The sequence below is a fragment of the Solanum lycopersicum genome, chromosome 3, assembly GCF_036512215.1.
Source record: "Solanum lycopersicum chromosome 3, SLM_r2.1".
NCBI classification, from domain to species: domain Eukaryota; kingdom Viridiplantae; phylum Streptophyta; class Magnoliopsida; order Solanales; family Solanaceae; genus Solanum; species Solanum lycopersicum.
The window spans coordinates 34,128,665-34,153,156 of NC_090802.1; the positions used below are offsets into that span (position 1 = coordinate 34,128,665).

Genomic DNA, 24,492 nt, shown 5'->3' on the forward strand with positions numbered 1-24,492 from the left:
TGGTGTTCTTTATTTTTTTCTTATATTTCTAAGCATTACCAAGAAGAATTTTGTAGATGATACAAATTTTTTATGTAGTTGTGTACAACCAATGCAATTATCATAGTTTTGAAATTAAATAGACGTAGTTTTGCACTCCTGATCAAATAACAAATTATTATGTAGTCATGATGGACGAATGTTGTGATATACGCTTCAACTGTAGAAACATATGACTCAAATGTTGCTACATATAATCATTTGTAGCAATATATGCAACAAATGTTGCGACACGCGAATCATCTGTAGCAACATATGCCATGTCATGATGGACGAATGTTGCGATATACGCATCACCTGTAGCAACATGTGACTCAAATATTTCTACATAAAATCATCTGTAGAAACATATGACTCAAATGTTGCTACATATAATCAGCTGTAGCAACATATGTCTCAAATGTTGCTACATAAAATCATTTGTAGAAACATATGACTCAAATGTTGCTACATATAATCATCTGTAGCAACATATGCAATAAATGTTGCTACATATAATCATCTGTAGCAACATCTGACTTAAATGTCGCTACAGATAATCATATGTAGCAACATATGTCACATGTTGTGACAGACGAATGTTGCGGTATACGCATCAGTTGTAGCAAAATATGGCTCAAATGTTGCTACATATAATAATATGTAGCAACATATGGATAAAATGTTGCTATATATAATCATCTGTAGCAATATATGTAACAAATGTTGCTACAAGTGAATCATCTGTAGCGACATATGCCAAATGTTGTGATAGACAAATTGATAAAATAAATACTGTCTTTAATTACATTGTCATTAAGATAAAATAAAATAACATATTTGATAAATTAAACATTGTCTTTAATTACAAGCATAATGTCAAGGCTTTAAGCACTATGATATTATCCCATTAGCCCAAATACATTGCATCGGTTCAATTAGATTGTCACATAACAGTGAACTGGGTGGATGCAATTTTGTCCCACTAATCAAGTGCTCAATGAATGCAATGGAATATGACCCGCACGCCGATCCACTTGCATTTTGTACCATAGGTTCTATTCGACCATTACATTCCCATGATTGAGTGAGTAACTTCACTGACAAATGATTAATTATTCCACTTTGCTTCAGAAATTTAGGCAACAACTCGAAGACAGGTTGTATGAGTGTGAAAAACTTGTCATGTTCCATAACCACCCGGTTGCAGTCATAAATATTGATCAATCCCTCATGCAAGAGAATCTCGACAGTCACGAAAATTCTTTTTGCATCAATCCAATCCATGCCTCTAGGAGTTGGCCTAATACCCTTGACATAGTCAATCATATCATCATCTCATACAAAGTCATCTAGTAACTGACTCATGCTTTTACCACCTGACATTATTGCCTCATCGCTCATTTGATTATACATATATAGGAAGTTCATACAGAAGTTGAGATCCAGGATTCTATCTTTGGGATCATAGAAGTCCAGGTATTTCCAATTCCTCTGACGCATGAGATTAAGGATTTCGTCAATATACTGAAATAAAAAATAATATTAAATAGTTAGGAAGAGTAGTCACTAAAAATAATATAAAAAGTAGGATTACCCAGTCTTTTCACCAAAATGTTAGGCTTGTCATGTTCCTAAAATCTTACCAATAAAAACATGCATGCCGTATTCCATTCGAATATCCTTTGCACCGATCACCTTAATTACTGCTTCTTTTTCAGCTACAGAGGGACGCCTATAAATATTCAACTTTTTATACTCCGTCACCTCTTCTTCTATTACGTTCCTTGGAATTTCTCCAAACATCTTCCTCTTGAAATTTTGCATTGCCTTGGCAAATGATTCTTTTCTCCGTTTGACCTTTGGAGTATATGCATGCCGCACATCCTTTGACACAATGCCCTTCACACACCTCTTGTTTTTCTAATTCATTGCCAGCTTCACTCAATTTTTGTAGATACATGATAGAATCTTCATCATGTTTCTTACACTTCTCATAGAGAAAGCCACAACATCGTCTACAAGAGGTAGCCCCTTCGTGTTGTCCTGCACCAGCACCAGCAGCAACACCAACATAAGCAGCAACAGCAACACCAACACCAGCACCATCATCAATATCAACACCATCATCAGCATCAAAAACAACTAATTCATTACTGACTTCGTCAGGAACTCTCTCTCTTTTTATGGGTGTTGCTCCAGCCAACACCATTTTAACTGTATCCACAACATGATTAAAAATGGTTTCAACCAAGCCTAGAGTTATTAGATATGACATTTACTATTCCTCTTCTGTTGGGATAATCCATGGACGGACAACCTAAAATAGTAAAAATGAGTCATCAGTAAGAATTTTCTGTTGCTATAGATGAATTGTCTGTCGCAACATGTGTCACAAATATTGCTATAGATGAATCATCTGTAACAACATGTGACACAAATGTTGCTACAGATGAATCATCTATAGCAATATGTGTCATATATCGCAACACACGACTCGTCTGTAGCAACATTTGTGGCACATGTAGCAACATGTGACACAAATATAGCAATATATGCCTGTAATATACTAATAACAACTTACTGCATCAAAAGGAGGGTTAAAAAGAACTGAAATATGCCCTTTTTTTTGTTCTTGCCATCAACTATCTCATCATCCTTGGGGATGATCTCTCTTCTGCTGCAATTACTTGATGGGTCAAATAAAGAATGACTTCAAATGCACAGGCTTGTAAAAATGGAAAATCTATCAATAATCAAATGTAGAATTATTACTTAAATATAATATAAAAATATTAAAAATATTCAGCTTTACTATGAAAGCCCATGGAAACCCAAACAAGCTGTTGGTCTTTTCTCCTAAAGGCCTCAACATGTAGTCGACATTTAGATGAAAGCTCACATGACCCAAAGCGTAGTTCTTGTAAGCTTCAATATCCTAATAGAAACTGACATACTTTAAAAGTATGTTGTTATCCGGATCCTTCGGAAAAAGAATATTATGTGTAAATCAAAGTGTGCACAATGACTCCTTGTGCTTCCTTGCTATATTCTCCCGTTCCAACAAACTTAATAAGTTAGAATTTTTAAAGCTTTTTTCAACAAGGGACATCAAGTCCTGCTCCTCAGTTGGCAGTGACTGTTGTCCTGCTTCTGCTACTTCTTTAACTATTTTCATTCGTCGTGGTTTTGTTTTGACAATGTATTTAAGGATGGGCTCAATAGAAGGATGACATTTTAGCCCGATAAATATGGCAAACTCTCTTATGCCAAAGAAAACTGGCATGCCACAATAATTAATTAGAATCTCATCCTTCTTATTGGAAATTTCAAAAATGAACCTTCTTTTAAGAAGTTCATACACAATGGTCCTTTAAAAACGTGGAAATGGATTAATGGATAAATCAAGAAAATGACCAAAACAACTATTTCTGAAAAAATCTTCCAATTGATTTCTCTTGAGGATATCCTGAATTTGACGAAAGGTCTTCTCCAGACTGACCTAATGATGCTGTCACCATTAGCATCAGGCTGCAGATGCACAGGGAAAGTGTATGCATTGATGATTTTAATCACATGTTCACCACTAACATTGATCTCTTCACGAAGTTCTTGTTCTTCTTCATGAACTTCATTTATTTTTTATTGTTGTGCCACAACTACTACTTCTGTATTTTCCCCTTCTTTTTTCTGAACTTCATTTATTTTCCCTTGTTCCTTAACTTCTTGTTTTCCATATTCTTCCTCCACTACTTGTATTTGTTCATATTCTTTTTGACAAAATTCTACTTCTGCTTGAGAAGAAGAAATTGCTTCATTTGCAAGATTTTCTAAAAGTGTAGTATTTTCGTTCCTTTTCCTATGAATTTTAGACCTAGCCTTCTTCTGGATCTTGGTTTGGTCAGATGTATCAATATCAAGTTTTCTTTTGACAGGAGCCATTATATTTGTATCTGCAACCACAAAAATAAAATATTTGAAAGCCACACACACATGAGCTACAATCACAAGTCAAAACAGGGCAATAAGCAGATAAACACATGCATTTCAAACCTTAATTAAATGTTACCTTACCTGAGAAGATATATATCATCGATAAAGTAGAAATTATGAGGACAACAATGCTTTGCTGTACAAGATGATCTGTGAAGGAAGGAATAAGAAAAGAAGAGAAGAGAGAAGGAGAAGTAGTTGACAGTAGAGAAGAAATAAATAAGTTTTGTGGAATACGAAACGACATTTGTAGAAGAGAGAGGAGAGAGGAGAGAAGAGAAAGGTAAAATGAAAATTAAAGCCATTTTTAAAAATTTTTTTGACAATTCAAACTGTGACATATATTGCTACATATATAATATCTGTTGCTACATATATACGAACTGTTGCAACATATAATCTTTTCGTGTTTATTACTACAAAAATTACATACATAGAAGAGAAATTAGTATGAATAAATAAATCTTGTGGAATACTAAATGACATTTATAGAAGAGAGGAGAGAGAAGAGAGGAAAAATGAAAATAAAGTCATTTTTTTTTTAATTTTGACAATTCAAACTGTGAAATATGTTGCTACATATATATACTATTTGTTGCTACATATATACGAACTGTTGCAACCTATAATTTTGTCGTGTTTATTACAACAGAATTACATATATAGAAGAGAAATTAGTATAAATAAATAAATCTTGTGGAATACGAAACGACATTTATAGAAGAGAGGAGAGAGGAGAGAGGAAAAATGAAAATAAAGCTATTTTTTTTAAATTTTGACAATTCAAACTGTGACATATGTTGCAACATAAATACTATTTGTTGCTACATATATACGAACTGTTGCAACATATAATTTTGTCGTATTTATTACTACAAAAATTATATTTTAATTAACACTTCACCAATTATTTTATACAACTTATCAACAAAAAAGGTAATTCACAATGATATGATATACATAACCACCTATCTAATCAATGGTTGTAAACTCAACATTTTCATCGATCTTAGATTTTTTTTTTCAGTTCTACGCATTGCTGGGTCTTCATAGTTAGTAAAGTAACCAGTTTGAGCATTTACAATCCCATAATTCCATAGGAGTGAAGCATATCTCAAGTGAAGGGTGTCAGCACTAATTCCACATATGGTACTTGTATTCTATCACTCAAATACTCAGCGTATGCAGCAACAAAAATTCCAAATCTCTGCATGGTATATCATCAATTAGAAAATATAATAACATTACATTTCGATAGTCATAAAACAAAATAATTTTGTGATACTTATAGACTACTGCTTTCTTGTTTGGCAATACCAGTAACATGACTGACTTCGAATGAGTGAGATTTGTTCTTTCCTTGGTAACATTTAAGAACTGACCAGTTGGTTCACTCATTTTGCTCAAAAAATCCGCTCAACTCAAGGTATTTTGGCAACATTGTAGCCATCTTTTGAATCTCGGAGGATAGTTTTCTATTAAACCTATTTGAGGACATGGAATCGTACACTTTTATGCACCGTTCCTTCAATGCAACGACTGCCAAGACCCAATGAAATTCCCCATTACTATTTATAGGGACATAAACATCATCCGTCAATGCCAAGGCATTTCAGAAGGTATAGCATACCCTTTCATTATGTCAATGATTTTATCCTTATATTCACTAGAATTGTCAATGTATGTTTTGAAAAAATAACTAGTGGTGGTATATTGATATTCAGACTGAATCTATTACTACTACTTCTTATGTAAATAGTAAAATATGACATCCACATACTGCACACATGCATCAAACAAGTGTATCAGTTTAATTGTATATATTCATGTACTATACAGTACATATAAAAGTGAGCATGGATTTACCTCATCATTTCAACACCTATTGGGTTGAGAAATTACGTAGAACCAGTCCTTATTCATTGGAAATGCAACTACTAAATCAAGGTCGTCAAATTTAAATTTTGAGCAATTGGTTAAGTAGTGATCCTCCTTGTTTCCTTTGCAATTGTGTAATCATTATAAATCATTATATATTGGACACCAAGAAGAAATTCTAATAATAGTTGAACGACTTTACTTGCTTTACTTTACTTACTTTTTTGCATGATGCTTGTAAAGACCCTCTTTTATCCATTGCGAGAAGGATGACATTAGTTCAGTTGGACCCTCGCCGTCAATGTTAAAACCTTCAAATGGATATTGTCGCTTAACATCACAACTGACAACTTCGACTTTCTTACTTTTTTTTGCGCTTTCGTTTTTTCTTTCTGCTTCTGCTTCTCCTTCTCCTTCTGCTTCTCCATCGCCATCTCCTTTGCCTTCTTCTTCTTCTTCTCCTTCTCCTTCTCCTGTTTTGCCTTCTTCTTTTTCTCCTGTTCTTCATTTGCCTTCTCCTCCTTTGCCTTCTTTTCCTTCTCCTCCTTTGCATTCTTCTCCTTTTCCTTCTCCTCTTTCTCCTTCTCTTCCTTTGCCTTCTTCTCCTTTTATTTCTTCACAATAATCATAAAAAGTGTTTGAGAAATAGATTTTTCAACCTCCTACGTTTCAAAGGCTGTGAAGTCTTTTTGGATCTTTGCACATCAATATTAGGAGACATTTTCTTAAGAATATTAGTGAATTTTTTTAACACGACTAATAAAATAATCATATTGCTGCTCACATTCTTCTTCGTATACAAAAAGAGCATTTCATGTTAGAAGATTGAGTTGTTGTCATGGATGAAACTTTTTGTATCATTTCATCTACAAGGTAAAAAAAATATTGAGATTTTACAATTCATTATAAAATAATAATAGCAGTATGTTGCAATCGATGAATAGTCTGTTGCGATAAATTAACATTATGTTGCCACATATGTACCTGTTATTGCGCAACATATTTATCTTATGTAGCAACAGATGCATCATATGTTGATACATCTGTACAAATTATTGCAACATTTGAATCTTATATGGCAACAGATGACCAATATATCAATTTTACAATTCATTATAAAATAATATTAGCAGTATGTTGCAACCGATGGATAGTCTGTTGCGATAAATTAACATTATGTTGCCACATATGTACCTGTTGTTGCGCAACATGTACATTTTATGTAGTGACAGATGCATCATATGTTGACATAACTGTACAGATTATTGCAACATTTGAATCATATGTGGCAACATATGACCAACATATCACTAAAATGTGGCAACATACGCTAAAATCATATCAACAAAATAACCAAAAAAAGAACAACAACAACAACAAAAAATGACTTTTCACTGAATGAAAACTTTACAGATACATTTCCTTAAAATAAGGATTTTTTGAGTTGGCTGATTTTCTTTCAAAAATGATAAATAATACACACCATTAAGTCGATTATTCAATTTTTACACCTAAAGAATATTTTATTGTTCATTAATTCAAGAAAAAACTTCAAAAATTGTAAAGTATTTCAAAAAATAACTTACCCATTTCTAGTCGAACACGATTACAGATCAGAAAGATGAGAGAGTAATGAAGGACTGGAGAGGCAGAGTAACGACTGCAGAGGAAGAGTAACGACAGATTTTCAAATTTTTAATGAAGAAGATGAAGAAAAGAAGAGATAAAGGCGAGGATGGAAAATGAAAAGATTTTTCTTTTTAAATAATTTGGTTTGAATTATAAAAATGTATTTTTTTGTATTTTATAAAAAATTAAAAAGTTTTGAAAATGTTAATTTGATTGCATAATTAATTAATTATATTTTAAAGATGATTTAATCGACTCTTGATCAATGTATCGCCAAAAATAAAAACAAAGACTTATTTGACACCTTTCTATTAATTTCTCCACTAGCTAGCTTTCCTCTTTTCTTTTGTTCCTCCCAAGAAGAAAATAGCCCATCATTAAATATTTCTGGGTTTTTCCTCCTAAAGAATTCTCATTCATCAAAACCCTCTTTAAGGATTTGCTTTTCTTCCCCCCATCTGCATGTATATAGGATCCAATCAAACCAAAAATAATGTCTTGGGAACCCATTCTTTGGTTGATATTTTTAGCCATTAACATTGCCCTTATTTCATTACTCATCTACCAGGTACCCTTTTCACCCTTAGGCTTTTTTTTTTTCGTCTTCCTTGTTAAGGTTTTTGGAAGATTACTGGAAATATTATTCAATGTTTATTTCACAAATCATTTGTGGGTGGTTGGTGGCTTAGAGGAATAGAGTGATTTTGTATGATTTTTATTTCACTGTTCTCTTTTGGGAGTTGTCTTTTATTTTATTTTAACCCTTTTATTTCAGAGTTTGCAGAGCAATCCTAATGGTTATATGTATAAAATAAAGTAGTATTAGACAACTATTGCTTATTGCAGGGAGTAATTAGTTGACAAACCAATATGTTCATCTAATTATGGAACAATCTTTATTTAATCGTGTTAAGTTGATGACCAAAAATTTTAAGTTTTTGTTTACGCGTATGCAGCACAATAAAATTTATTTGTTTTTTACGGTATGCAGCACAATAAAATTTATTTGTTTTTTACGGTATGCAGCTCAATAAAATTTATTTGTTTTTTACTGTGTTAATTGATTTGGTGCAGTGATGAAAGTCCTTGTCAGTGGTTTACTTTATCCTATTTTGCCCACGTATTGTTTGTCTGAAGTTCTTTATTTGCTTCTTGTAGATCGTTTGCTTAACAGATTTGGAAGCTGATTATATGAACCCTTATGAGTCTTCATCTCGTATCAACTCTGTTGTCCTTAAAGAGTATATCTTACATGGTGCATTCTGCATCCTATTCCTTGTCACAGGGCATTGGTTTATCTTCTTGCTAACGCTTCTTCCTGCTTACTATAATTTGAGAAAGTAAGTTCCTTCTCCTAATTTATGTTTGTTACATTTTATATCAAGTTGATATTCATGCTATGTACTTTCCGTCTTTGTTGCTTAGATCATCCAAAAATGTTGCTGCACCCGTGTTGGATCCATGTAGAATAGAGCATTTTTTGGAGGATCCGACATGGGTATAGCAAGGATCCAAGTAACAAAGGTTTCCATATAAATGAGATTATACTTCCATACATGAAATCCATCACTTTGGGAGGATCCGAGTAGGATCGGTTTCCATATAAATGAGAGTACTTCCATCCCTGAAATCTGGCTTTTGCTTAATACGCTTTGCTTCTCAAAGTGTATTAGTATGATGTTATCAATGTAATGTGGAGCTTCTCGAGCCACTAATTAGCTAACATCTCTGTTTGGGTTATGTTCTTATATGTTCATTATGAGGAATAAGACCGAAAGATAAGGAAAATCTGTTATTGAAATTTGTATCCAAATTGATTCGGACTGTGACCGTCACTTCTTTAAGGCCTAATATGTTATAAAGGTTTTGGAGTACGGTAATTACCAAGGTGATACTTGAGTTTTTTGGTGTCTGGGATACATGATTTATATAAGGTGCCATCAGAGCCATCAAGAACATATTTTCATTTGCTGTTAGTAGATATAGAAGAGAGAGAGAGAGAGAGAGTGATGACTAATTGGGTTAGGTTTGCCTTATAAGTTAGGCACCTCCAATGCAAAAAGATTAAAGAAATACTCTACTTGTTAGCCCCAAATGTGGGGTTGTATCATAAGAGTATAGGGCTGTGTTGGGTAAAAGAAGTTTACAGGCACAGTTTCTGAGAATACTCTGTCATACTTACTAGGAGGGTAGGACCCATCTTTCCGGTGGACTTATGCACCGGAGAATTCCACTCTTCTCTTCGTTTCCTCTAGTTTTCACTGTCGACACAACATCGGTGTGGGTGTGGGATCTATGTTCGATTTGGTCAACCAATTTTGGGTAATTCGACTAAAATCGATGGGAAAAGTCTGGATAGTTTATTGATTTTTGTAGTCAATACAAAAGCTGAGGTGAAATTGAAGAAAATGGAATACCTTTTATATAGAAATTTTTGTGACTCCCTTTCCTTTAATCTCCTTCCAGCATTTTCCTGAAGTTCTCCGCATAATATCTCATAATTTAGGTTTAATAACTCTACTTGTAGATATTTTAATTACTTTTACGCGAATCTCCGCACCCGTATCCATACATCAATCCATATCCCGGAATCTTAAAATTAGATCATGAAGGATCCGACCTCTGAATCCGCACCCGTATCGTACACCCGCACCCAAGTCTAAGCAACTTAGGTGTTACTTTTATCTCTTTTGTAGTTATGGATGAAGAAACTATCTATTGTGCTACGTGTTCCAATTCTTTTGATACAACCATAAACTTTTCTTGAGAGGCACCCGTATAGGACACCCGCACCCAAGTCTAAGCAACTTAGGTGTTACTTTTATCTCTTTTGTAGTTATGGATGAAGAAACTATCTATTGTGCTACGTGTTCCAATTCTTTTGATACAACCATAAACTTTTCTTGAGAGGAGGTTTGGTATGACTGGGTTTTAGCGAGGCAGGAATATGATGAGCATGTCCTATTTCAACTAGAAGTCAATGGTGTGGCTATGCCATATTTTAAAGGAAGTCTCTAAGGTCAAAGGTAAGATTGTGAGAAGATGGAAGCTCCCCGTGCAGGTTTCACAGTTTTTATGTGCCAGAAACTACATCAACCAGCATTCAAGGCAAAAGTAGATCAGTATTAATTATCCCAAAAATGGCCTTAAATGTTGGTTGCTCAGAACTGGCCTTCAGAAATGAAAAGTTTATTCAGTATAATACCTCTGGAAAGAAGTACAAATTGCTAGGACTGTTGATCTGGAAATTCCATATGCGGATCTTGTCAAGAGAAGTAAATGGTCTTCTAGGGAAACTGAGGATGCTCAAACTAGAAGAAAGGGGATACAATTATCATTTGGGGGTGGGGGAGGGGTCAAGTCCATCCCGGGAAAAAGTGTTCTATGTTACAATTTAAAAAGTTCATATTTCTCGTCTTCAAAAGATGCTTTCTTTAGATTGATTTCTTTAAATCTGAACTAACAGAGGTGTTATTGCATTGCAGATTCTTAAGCCGGCAGCATCTAATTGATGTGACCGAAGTTTTTAGGTTCATTGAGTCTGAGAAGAAGATTCGGATATTGAAGCTGGGTTTCTACTTGGTCCTCTTCGTGCTAGTGCTTGTCAGGTTATATTATAACTCTTCATACAGTTATTTTCCTCCTTTTGCCCACATCTTCTCTCAAGATATGCTAATATGTAGTTTGATTGCTGTTTCTACATAGAATATCCAATGAAGGGACACATTTTCTACTTTGCTATCAGTTTTCCCGTCCATTGTTGGAGATTTTGACATTCAGTCCTCAGTTCCTGAATTCTGGACAGTACTTAGGTCTGTAGGTGTCTCCTTTTGATTCTGAAAAGTATAGTGTGCTCCGTTATCTCATAAGAAGATGAATAATGCATATGTGATATGATTTCCTTTTCTTGTTTTCTCTCCATTTTAGTCTTTCTGTTTCGTTTGAACTTTTTACTATTAGTAATTACTGGAATCAATAATAGAATAAAGATTATAGAATAAGCTTTTGAATTGATCCAATTAGAATATTGTGCAGCTGTAGCTTGCTCAAAGTTTCTTCACAGCTTATGGAGCCTCTTTCTAACCATCTCATAAGTCCAGTAATGATTGTTGGGGTTATCATTAAACTTTGTCCCAAAATTTGGAGCCTCTTTCTAACCATCTCATAAGTCCAGTATTGTTGGGCTTATCATTAAACTTTGTTCCAATTTTTGGTCCATAGTTAAATGCTTTGACACTCACTGTGGTTGCTCAAAGTTTCTACACAGCCTGTGGAGCCACCTCCATCTTATTATAAAATCATCTAACAAGCCTAGAAATGATCTGTATATTTAGTTCCAGAGTAAAAAGTTTTGGCCTTGGTACAGAAAATTCCATTCTCTGGTTAAGATTGATGTTTTTCAATTCAAATTTTAGTTAACGGGATGACAAGACTTGTCTATCTGAACTACAGTAAATGGAATCTTGAATGCCTTTCTTTTTCTTTTCTTTTTGAAAAGGAATCTTGAATATTCACTGCATGAGTTGAGAGTTATCAACAGTATCTTAAGAGCTACTACAAAAAGGAATGCAAGTGTTTGCACATTGTAAATTTGATTGGAAAGTTAGTACGTGAAAATCGATGTTGAAATGGATAGTAGAGCTTCCGATGGTTAGAGAAAAGAAATGGTAGACTAACTATTTTGTGGAACAGTTACAAAATGATGTGACATGTTCAGTTAAGAGGCCATAATAATCCAATCAGTGCGAAATGAAAATATTGTAGGTAACCTGAGTGATAATGTTTAGTTATTGAAAACTGTGATATTGATGTGGAGCAAAATGTTTGCTCAAAAATGTTTTCAGATTCTCTTAGCAAGGGCAGTTGAAAGAAACAGTAAAACCATACTTTTAAATGTTGTATAACCCACTGTTTTACTTTAATTATTTTTTTAATTGTATTTCATATTTTTGTTGGCCTTTGTAATTTTTGATCTGATTGTTTTAAGGATACTTAGGGTAGATGGTAAGTAGGCAGTCTCGCAACTTCTCTCTTCTTAGTGGTAGAACTTGGTTCAAGGTGGGAGCACCTATCTGCTCCCTTACGATTATTATTATTATTTGCTCCCTTACGATTATTACTATTATTGTTATTATTATTATTATTATTATAATTATTATTATTATTATTATTATTATTATTATTATTATTATCTTATTTCTTCAATTTGATTACTGCTGTTGGTACTTTGGTTATCTTTACTATTTTTGTTGTCAATATTTTTCTTTCTTCAATAATTTCACCACAGTTCATTTACTCTTGCATTTTTTACTGAAACCTGTATTAGAAAATGATTTTTCTTGAGCTGAGGGTCTATCTGAAATAATCTCTCTACCCCACAAAGGTAGGCGGTAAGGTGTGCTAACACATTTGTGAGACCACACTCATATGTTGTTGTATGTGTATACATACATACATATGTATACTAGTTCTGGGAATGAGCGTTGCATGTTTTTCCCAAAATATTTCATGTAAATTTTGTATTGCTAATGGCATACTTTATCCTCTTCAAATCTATTGGTATTTACTCTAAATATTCATCATTTTTACGATAGAAAATACATCTTTAATTATCAAATTGACTAAAAGTGCATAAAGTATTAATAACAAACTATTGTACAAATACAATATTCAAATGAGGGTTCTAAAATATTGCATGCTAGGCTAATGTATACTAAAAGCTCCTGATGGCTTGTACTAAGAATCAGGGACACAAGACGGAGAGAAAGAAATGTGTAAACTAGCATGGACGAAAGAGAAGGGTAAAGATTTGAACCATGTTAAGTGCATTAGGACGAGTCTTGGAATCTTATCCGGAGATGATGAGATAAAAAAGAGTTGAGAGCCTATTTTGATCAATCATTCAACTCAAGCCATGAAAATTTTATTTCCATGCTAGACAAGAACTTTAACTGTAGTAGTAGAATTACACTCATGCAGTAAAGGACTCCATGAAACCTATGAAAGTTAAAGAAGATTGTGGACCAGATGGTTCCCCTAACGGTGTCTGGAAGTGCCCCAGATATAAAAGATTAAAATGCCTTACCAAAACATTTGATGCTACATTGATGTGTGGAAAGATGCCAAATTGCCAATTAAGCGATGGAAAAGCACTTTGGTTCCCATGTACAAGAACACATGAGGTGCTAAAGTTTTGCTAACTATCATGGGGTTTGGTTCCCATGTACAAGAACACATGAGGTGCTAAAGTTTTGCTAACTATCATGGGGTTAAACTTATGATCTATACAACAGAACTATGCGAATGAATAATAGAGAGGAGACTTAGGCCCACTACAAGGGTGAGAGAGAACCAATTTAGATTTGTGCCTGGTATATCTATAAGAGGCTATATTTTGTGGAGAAGATTGATGGAATTCATAGGTAGAAAAAGGACCTACTCATGAAATTTATTGACTTAGAGAAGTCATATGATAGTGTCAAAAAGCATCCTTTGGAGGTTATTGAAAAGGAAAAGAATTTATATTTGTCTTAAGAGTAAGAACGTTTGTAAGAGACACGAAGGAATTCCTCACAATCCTGGATTTTCACCAGGAAACTATGCTAAGCCCCACCTATTTTCTCTTGTTATGGATTAGCTTACCAATAACATACATGATGAGGTACCATGGTGTATGCTCTTTTTTCACAACCTTGTTTAACCGATGAAACTAATGAGGGTTTCGATGGAGTAAGATAAAATTGATGCACTTAATGGTTTGCCCACAAAGTAAGAAAAGTTTAGTTGAGAGTGGATGTGTTAAGGTACCTAAATGTATATACACTAGATATTTAGGCTCAATATTTAGGAGAATGGAATGATGGATAGAGATGTGAAGTAAAGGATTGAAGTAGGATAGTTGAAAGGGAGGAGTGCCGTGAGAGTGTTATGCAATAGGAAAGATATCTACCAAAGTTAAATTGAAAGATAAGTTGTATAGAACAACTATGGGGCCATCAATGGTGTATGAGAGTGTTGAAGCTCAATATATCCATGAGATGTGTGTCGCGTAAATGCGAATGTCAAGATAGATGTGCAGTCATACAAGATCATAAATGATTACATCTTTAAGAAGGTGAAAGTAGAGGATTATATAAGAGAATATTGCTTGAGATGGTTTTATCGTGTGTTACATCAATTTTTAGATGTGAAAACATGATGATCAAAGGTGTTAAAATAGGAAGAAACAGATATAAAATCACATGAAATGAAGATATCTCAAAAGATATGGAATACTCAAAATCCCGATAGATCTTGCAAAAGATAGAAAACAATGGTAGTCGAAAATTTGTATAGGTGAGACCAACTAGAATACTCATGCTTAGTAGAATAAAAGATTCTTAGAATATTAAAGATATAACCACTAGAAAATATTAGAGATTCCCTATTGTTAGGTAATCCTCAAGAGTATTGACATAATTTGGACCCAAAGAGAACATTTATGATATTGGGATTCAATCTGCTGACCTCAATGTTTGGGATTGAAGCCTAGTAAAATACTAGAAACAAAAGTCTGGGCAAGCCCAGGCCCAATATATATTACTTTTAATATATGTAATATAGATAGAATTAGGAGAGTCAACTAAATTTTAAAATAACTTTTGTTGTTTGATTTTTTCTATTATATTTTCAACTTACTTTTTAAATAATATCTCTTGCACATGTCATGTTTTGAGAGTTAATATCAATTTTTAATATATTTTTTTAAATATTTTAAGTTGTTAATTATTGCCACTTATGTGAAACGTGTAAAATTTTTAGAGTTAATTATTTTTTAATACATAATTTAAATATTTTAAGTTGTTAATTATTGTGATTTATGTACTCTTAGTCAACATAATTTTCAAGTAATATATGTTACCCCCTCTGTTTCAATTATGTGACTTAGGTGAAATTTGAAAGTTCATCAATTTTTTAAAAACTAAGTTTTAATTGTTGTGATTTATAATACTATTTTTTCATAATTTTAAATGCATAATAAAAGAAAAATAATAAAAAAATAAAATGTTGTAATTTATCTTACTATTTTTTGTTAATTTTTAACATAAAATAGAAAAATTTGAATAAAAAGAGCGAATCGGTCAATTGACCTACTAACCCTAAGCTCCTCAAACATTTGCTCGTCTAATACATAGTAAAATATTTTAAGTTGTTAATTATTGTGATTTAAAATTCATAATATATTAAAAAAGAAAATAAATAGAAAAATACTAAATATTGAAATTTATAGTAATATTTTTTGTTAATTTTTAAATACATAAAATAAAGGAAATTTGAGGAAAAGGGCATATTGGTCTATTGATCGATTGGCCCTAGGCTCCTCCAACATTTGTTGTTATAGTATATAGTATATATCAAGGGCCGAGCTACAACCTTTTAAGAGTGGTCAGTTGAACACCTTTCACCAGAAAATTTGACTATGTATATAGTTCAAATTCTAAGTTTAATGGATATGTATTTAGTGTTGAACATCCTTTACATAAGCTCTTCCTTTGGCGCAATGGTTAAGGATATTCGTTTTCAGTTCTCGGGTTCAAATCTTGCCGAGTGCATAACAATTTTTGTTTATTTTGAGAGCAGGTCACAACCTTACACTTGTGTTCACACCATTATTCTTGCATCAAACAAATATATTCATTAATTTTAATTGACCTGAAATTCTTAAATGTTCCTCAAGTTTCTTAACTCTTAATGTTACAATTTTAATAATATAGAGTAACATATATGAATAAATTATCCTGATTTTGAAATTTTGTTATTTTATATGTATATATGTATTTCGAATTTTATCTGATATATAATGCACTTTCAAAGGGTGAAAAAACAAAATGACCTATATTTTACATTAAGAATTTGTGCTTATATATATATATATTAACAACTTTAAACCCAAAGCTAAAATTGATACATATGTTTGATTATATAAAATCAATGCATCAGAAAAAAAAAGAAAGAAAAAGACTTGATTGTTTGTATTTGATAGTAACAACTGTTGGAATTGTTCACTGTACAATCACTAGGTTAAACAAATAACATTCAACATACTTATAAAAAAAATTATTCTTGAACACCATTGATAAAATTTCTGGCTCCGCCATTGATATGTATATATATAAAAGAAAAGATAAGTGTTAGATAATCCTCAAGTGCTGAGTGTTGAAATAATATGGACCCAAAGGGAATATTTATGATATTGAGATTCATTCTGCTGATCCAAATGTTCGGGAATGAATTTTAAATCACAATATATATAGGAGGGGGGAGGAGAGGGGTGGAGATACATAACTGTATGCTTTATAAGTTGGTTATGACTGTACATTGGATCCCTACTTGTTCTATACATGAATGGATACAATTGCAGGTACAACTAGTTGACAAATGACAACAAAATAGAGGGTGAAAAGTTATATAAATGAAAGAGAGAGAAATAAGGAAGAAAATATTCAGGGTTCATATTTATTTGTTCGACTAAGAACTCATTCAGAGAAGGCTAGGAGCACGTATAAAGTTACCTGTAGAGATGAAATCCCAGCTATAAAAGCTCTCATCTTTTGTATGCTTTTCTGAATCCTTTTATGAAGCAAAGTATGAAGTTGCTATGTGGTCATTAGTATGGTAAATTATGAATAGCGGAGTTCTAATTCAAATTTTAAGATTTGCATCAAATTTCTGAACAGAATAGATGATAGTTGTTTTTGACACGATTTCATTAGCAAATGCACTTTCATGATGTTCTGTTTGTGCAAAATCCTGTCAAGTATGGAAGGAATGGTTGTTTTCTTAATTCTTAAGAAAAATGTTTGATTATACCCTGCTACACAAAAGGATGGGCATATTGAGTAGTATAAAATACTGCAGGCACGATGTTTATAAGCCTTGTATTCTTTGCTATTTTTTTTGCTGACTATAACATGCATGCTACTTAAAAGGGCCTTTGTCTTTCTTTTCTGATCAAATGATTTCTTCCATGCAGTCTGGTCCTATCTTTTATCAACGCACTAGTCGATGAAGATGAAGCTATTGATTTTGGTTCTTTACCATTGCCTAGTTTCTTTTGATATATATTTTCCAGTTCTTGGTCGAGATAGCTGAGGTCTGATGAACCAACATAACCCTGGAATTCTCTACTTGAACTGTGAGCTAACTTGCTTACTGTTGATTCTATCTGGTTAATTTTTCAGCAAACCGTGTCAGGGTTGACTTTTGGCCGTCTTTTTATCATTACATTAGTCGCCATCACTTTTTCTATCAGTTTCATCTGCACTTGTGCTTTTAGTTGTGGCAGTTGAATGTCCACAAGAGCTATGCGACTTTGTAAATGTCCTGTTGACTTGTAGTAGAAACCTCATATTGTCTCCCAGATTGGAGATGTGTTTTTTTTGTTTTTTTTTATAGCAATCTTTAGCATGAAGTAGTTAAGTTTGTGCAGAAGGCCCTGTGTCCTACTGAAATCTTCAGCTATTCTGTTAGACAGAAAGAAATGGTGAGGCAGAGTTGGTTGTGTTATGACTAATGTGTGATAAAGGACTCTTTATCCTCGGACTGTTACTATCTTGTTACTAATCATAATTGAAAATACTGTATTGATAATTCTAATAGAATGCATCTGCATCTATAACTTTTTATTCAACACATCATCTCTCCTTGTGGTTATGAAGGTCTTTCACTATGAAAGTTTCATTTGGCTTGTGAAAACATATATTGTCTTGGAGAAGAGAGACAGAGATATGCGGAGTCTCAAAGTTGATAAAACGACCAAAAGGGTCTGACTAATCGCTGCGACAAAACGAACTCCATTGACGGCTAATGCTCTTAATAGTTATTGTCTATTTCACTTTTTTGTTGCGAACCCACTTTTTGCATAATTTATTATAATTGTGTTACAATGAATAATTGAGTTCGGAGACTAATGGGTATAAAATGTTAATAAAAATTCTAAAACGGTATATAAATTTTAAATTTAACCAAAACGGCAAAATTTCTGCACTACCAACGATTTTTCTCGCCGGAAAAGGCAAAATCGCTGTAACATCAGTGATATGCTAAATTTAATGATTTTTTTTAAAAATGAAATCACTTCGATGGATGCGATTTACAGTACAATTTTTTAAAATAATTTTTTAATAAATCGTTGCCTAGACATCGATTTATCTTAATTTTTTTAAAATTATTTATAAGAAATTTAAAAAAAAAGAAAAAAAACTAAAGAGACCAATTTTCTAAATATTATTTTTTAAACTTAAATCGCTTCAAAGGGCAGCGATTTAAGTCATTTTTTTTAAGCAGCGATTTAGCTTTTTTTTTTTATAAAATTAATTAAACGCTGCATTCCCAACTTGGCCGCACGGGTATGACAAGTCGGGAAATACATATCACCATATATTAGTAATTGTTGTTAAACTAAAACAAATTAAGATAAGAAAGGTAGAAGATGAAAACAAATGACAAAACAGTGTAGTTGATTTCTTTGTATGAATTTACAAGTTACATTGCAATCGCATAAAATACAAACAAATTTGCGTGTGTAATTGATTATTTTTTTTTAATATTAAATTCCTACATAATTATAATGATTGTCTTTTATCTATTGTTTCTTTTATATCAACCGGCAAGTCATATTGTTTCTATTTTATTCTTTTATTTATAAAATTATAACTTTTTCTTTTTTAATTATTCATCACTAGTGTACTTGTCCGTGCTTCGCGTGAAAAAAAAAATTCAATATATTTTAAAATAATGAGAAAATGGTCTAAAACTCTCTCAACCTATACTTGAAATTCCAACTACACACTGCAACTTCACGAGTGTCCCATTACTCACCTGAACTATATATTTCTCTATATTCTACACACCTAAGTGCTGACCTTAGCACGCAAACCAAAAAAATCCACCTGCGTGATCCCACGCGCTGGGTCCCCCGCCTTGAAACTCCCGTTTCTTGTTTTCCCCCATTTCCCTCCTAAACTGTAAAAGAATAAAGAAAAATCCAAAAATCCTCTTTTCTCATGTTCATCTCCTTTTCCATTTTTGGTAATCATCAAACGATTTTGCATCATCGAACGATTTCACTGCGTATTGTCAACTCCATTTCATAGTTTATTGATTGATTTAGTAAAATGTTAGTTCTTTATCCCTTAATTTTGAGCTTGTGATTTATCCCCTAGGGTTTCTGTTGATTCGTGTAATTAAGAACAATATTGTGTGAAATCTTATGTGTGGCTTACGATTATAGTGTTAGGTGTTCATTTACACCAGATTATGCCACGTTTTTCATGAAACTTGCTTTTTAATTTCTTGTCTAAGTCGCGTAATTTTGTACTTTGTTCGTCTTAGTATTATGTTCATCGAGTGTTGTATTTATGTTCTTCTTAGTATATATTCATCGAGAAGCTGCTAGTTTGCTATTGTGTTGTATTTATGTTCATAGAGATGCTAAGTATTGTGTTATATTTTGTTCGTTTGCTACTGTGTTGTATACTGTTCGTTTTTAAGTACTATTCTATTTTTTGGATTGTCCTCATATTAGAGTATGTCTATAATTACTACTCTTTTTTATTGCCTTCCGGTAAGTGGTGAGTGGGTTTACTTTGATTACTCTAAGGTGGCACCATGGTAGGGTGTTGGATTTAAGTAGTGGGGAACCAATATATAATGGTGGAAAATTTACAAAATTTTTGGATGTTGATGTAAATAGAATGTCATATTTAGAGTTGAAAGACTATAGTAGAGAATTGGGATATAATACAACTTGCACCTTTATTATTAAAGCACCTAACTATGGAATTTTGGTGGATGTTGATAATAATAAGGATATTTTAGACATGATGTGTTCCTTGGAAGATGGGGATAAAAAGGAAATATTTGTTAGGCATTTGGTTGATGAGGCTATTATGACTCCATGTTAATAGAAAATGGTAATCATGTGGATATGGGAGAATATGGTGCATCTTTTAATACAAGGCCTAATGAAGTGAAAACTTTAACTTTGGTGTAGTTCACATCCTTTCACTACCAAACCTACTTTCACTACCACACCTCCTTTGAATACTTCTACTGCAGATGGTGCTAATGATGATGAAATAGATGTTGGTCTTGCTGGACCTGATTTCTCGGAAGAAGAAGTAGAGAGTTCTGATTGTTCAACTGAGGATAGTATTGAGTCAGAATCTGAAATAGTTGGAGATGATGATGAGGAAGAGTATGTTAGTGATGTACATGAGGAGGTTAGGGAGTTGATGACTGAAAATAGAAGTTTTTAAAGGAGGAAAAGAAGGAAAAGAGTAGCAGCTGATAATGAAGAGGTACAGTAGGTGAAGCTGGACCAGATCTAGGTTTTGATGAAACTGGAACAGGTAAAGTAAGTCATGAAGGAAGGCTAGGAGGTGATGAGCCTTACTTTACAAGTTCTGATGAGGGTAGTTTTGGGTTAGAGGAAGATGAGTGTTGTAATGATGATGAACATGAATCTGGTAGATCAAAAAGGGTAAAGTTGTCAAGAAAGAGGAGTGCAAAACATCAAAAAATCATTCATGGTCCTACTACAAAGAAAGTTGTGTCACAATTGGGCATGGTGTTTGAAGATGTGAAAGAATTTAGACAAGCAGTAACTAAATATACAGTTAGAAGGAGGGTTCAAGTGGAGAAGTTGGTGAATGAGCCAAAGAAAGTTAGAGTTAGATGCAAAGATGGTTGTCCATGGATTTTGTATGGATATCTTGACATGACAACAAATTATTTCATGATAAAAACTTACAATCCAAAACACACTTGCAATAAGACAACTAGAAATTACTTGTGCAATGTAGAACTTTTATCTGAAGCCTTTAGAGAAAGAATAACTAAGCAAACATACATAAGAGCCTTCAAGTTGCAGGAGTTGATTATGAAAAAGTTTAAACTTCATGTTGGCAAGACTACTGTGAGAAGAGCAAGAGATAAAGTAATGGTGAAACATATAATAGGTGATTATGTTGTTGAATTTGGAAAGATACTTGACTATAAGGATGAATTGTTGAGGACCAATCCAGGGACCAGTTGTGTTGTAAAAGTTGGTGAACCTGATGCAGAAGACAAATCAATATTTCAGATTTTTTACATCTATTTTGATGCTTTAAAGAAGGCATGCATACATTGTAGGAAATGCATAGGCTTAGATGGTTATTTACTTAAAGGGCTTTGTAAATGCCACCTGTTAGTTGCTGTGGCCAGCGATGGTAACAATCAAACGCTACCACTTGCTTGGGTAGTAGTTGAAAAGGAGAACAAATGCACATGAACCATGTTTGTCAAGTGCATAAGAGATGATTAGGGACTTGGAGATGGGTCACACCTTGATTACAGACATGCAAAAGGTATGTGAACTCATATTTTGTAATTTTCAATTTATATATGTAATTGCAACCTAATCATCATCTATTGCAGGGAATGCCAGTAGCAATTACAAATGTACTACCTAAGTGTGATCATAAAATGCGTGCTAAACAAATATTAGCTAATTGGGATAAGGATTGGAGGGGTCATCAAAGAAGACAAAATTTTTGGAATAGCTAAGAGTACATATGGGTCTCAATTAAGGAACAAAATAGAGATGATAAAGTTGTTAGGTCCAAAAAAAATGATGGATAACTTAATGTACTAAAACATTAATTATTGGTGCAAAGTATTCTTCTATACCGAAGTAAAGTGTGATTCAATAGACAACAACATGTCTAAGTGTTTTAATCATGGATATTGGCTGCTAGACACAAGACCATAATTACTATTTTTGAAGAAATAAGAGTGAAGATGATGACAAGAATAGGCAGTTTAAGGGAGTTCCCTAGTACTTGAAAGTGTAATTTCTCTCAAATGTCTCTGAAGGTTTTAGAGGAGAACATTAGTAGGTCTATGGACTGTACCATTGAATTTAATGGAGCTGCTGGATTTGAAGTGAAAGAAGGGCTTTGTCAACACAAAGTGGATATTGCTAGGAGAACCTGTAGTTGTAGGGTGTGGCAGTTAAGGGGAATACCATGTGCACATGTTGTGGCTACATAATACTTTAAGAAAATTTCTCTTTATGACTATATAGACAACTACTACAGTAAGGAAACTTACTTGATGACTTACGCCAATGTTATTGAACCACTCATAAACATGGATTGTGTCCATTTTCTACAAACCTCACTATTGAGCCACCAGAAATCACAAACATGCCTGGTAGGCCACCTAAGGCTAGAAGGAAAGAAGCTTGAGAAACTAAGAAATCTGGGAGGCTTCCCAGGACTGGACTTGCAATATATGTGGTGTTAGAGGCCATAAAAAGAGAGGGTGTCCTCAAATAGAAGGTGTTGAATCATCAAAAAGACAAAATGCACCATCATCTACTGCATCAGTAAGGGCAAAACCAACATGTTCAGGCATGGGAAGAGGCAAACCAAAGGTAATATTTGAACTTGTTTTAGTTTTTCTTACTTTATGACTTACTTTTTATTTCATATGTATAGAAAATACCATCAGCACTATCAAAAGGTGAGCCTCCAATAAAAAAGGGAAGAGGAATACCCAAAAAAAACATCATCAGTAGCACCTAGTGCATCTCCCCTACCTACAACACTTACTGATTTTCCTGCATCCTCTTCTACTCCTCCTACTTATCATGCATCATATTCAATAGCTGGTAATACTAAAAGAGGAAGAGGTAGGGGCAGGGGAAACATATCTCCAGAGAAAATACCAAGAGTCATGGGAATAGTGTGTTTGAAGCTGCAAATGGCTTCAAAGTCATGAGTGTGAGTATTTGATTTATATTAACAACTTAAACATTGAATTATAATCCTAATTTTGTTTAATTAAACATTTTAAATATTGATATAGTCTTAATTTTACTATATCCTGGTATGCCAAATAGTAAGATCTACTCTACTGGACAAGCAAGAATGACAAGATCATCTGATGTAACTGGTGACATTGGTTATACTCCAAGTAATACAACTAAGCTGAAATGGAATGGTAAATCACTAATCTCAACAAGCAAGCTTCATGAGCTTAGAGAGAAGCAAAGAAAGAAGACAATGGGAAGTAGTTCAAGTCAAAATGACACTTCTTCACAGTCAAAGATGCCATGAATTTAAGCACTTTTAAGTTAGTGGCCTACTATTTTGAATTTTTGTTGGTAAATTTTGCCTTATGAACATGATTTTATTTTGGTAGATTCTGCATTGTGTGAGGCGTTATTTTAATAAATTTTGCCTTATGTGAGGCCCTTATGAATGAATAATGATGTTGTGTATTAAAATGGTTGTTGTGTTATCTATCAAACTATATTGGCTATTACATATGTTGTGTTGGTTATGTGTTTTACAAATGATGTTGTGTTGTCTATGATGAAGTATGAATAATAACTAGGTTGTTGGTTGTTGATGAAGTGTTGCATATTAATTGAAGCTTCAATTGACATCATAGATACAAAATGACACACATACAGTGACAATTCATAACAACAACAAATCAAAGAGAAGTCCAGATATACAGAACTACTGGTCGCTAATGAACATAACAACAACACAAATTACAAAAGTATCTTCCTATTGAACCTACACCATTTCAACCTTCTATTGAGTCTCCTCTCTAATAACTAATTAGAGTTCCTCAAGTTGTTAATACGAACATGTCTATTACATGATTCTTGCTCCAACTCATTTATTTGGTTCACCAATCTTGGAAGGATAAAACTTGATCTTGGATCCACTTCTTCTTTGTCCTTCCAGTCACACCCGGATTCTGCAATCCGAACGCGACTGGTGTTGTTAACCTCTCAGAGATCGCAGACAAACCTTTTCTTAGCTTTCATCACAATCATACAATTAAATTTGTGGAAAATTTAAAACTATTTAAAACTTAATGAAGTATACTTAGACTTCATGTAATTACTGCATAAGAGTGATATGCTACGAC

The 24,492-nt window shown here is 33.2% G+C and overlaps 1 protein-coding gene across 2 annotated transcripts; it reads left to right on the forward strand.

Annotated features, from left to right (window-relative positions):
* The first annotated feature begins 7,785 nt into the window (after positions 1–7,785).
* Positions 7,786–18,189, forward strand: LOC101249895 (protein cornichon homolog 1). Of its 2 annotated transcripts, XM_004234793.3 has the most exons (5): positions 7,786–8,086; positions 8,677–8,858; positions 11,004–11,126; positions 11,224–11,330; positions 17,531–18,189. In XM_004234793.3, the coding sequence occupies exons 1-5, from the start codon at positions 8,012–8,014 to the stop codon at positions 17,557–17,559; spliced, it is 516 nt and encodes a 171-aa protein (XP_004234841.1). In that variant the 5' UTR covers positions 7,786–8,011; the 3' UTR covers positions 17,560–18,189. The 2 variants fall into 2 exon arrangements, with proteins under 2 accessions (XP_004234841.1, XP_004234842.1); XM_004234794.5 differs by lacking the exon at positions 11,224–11,330.
* The last annotated feature ends 6,303 nt before the right edge of the window (positions 18,190–24,492 follow it).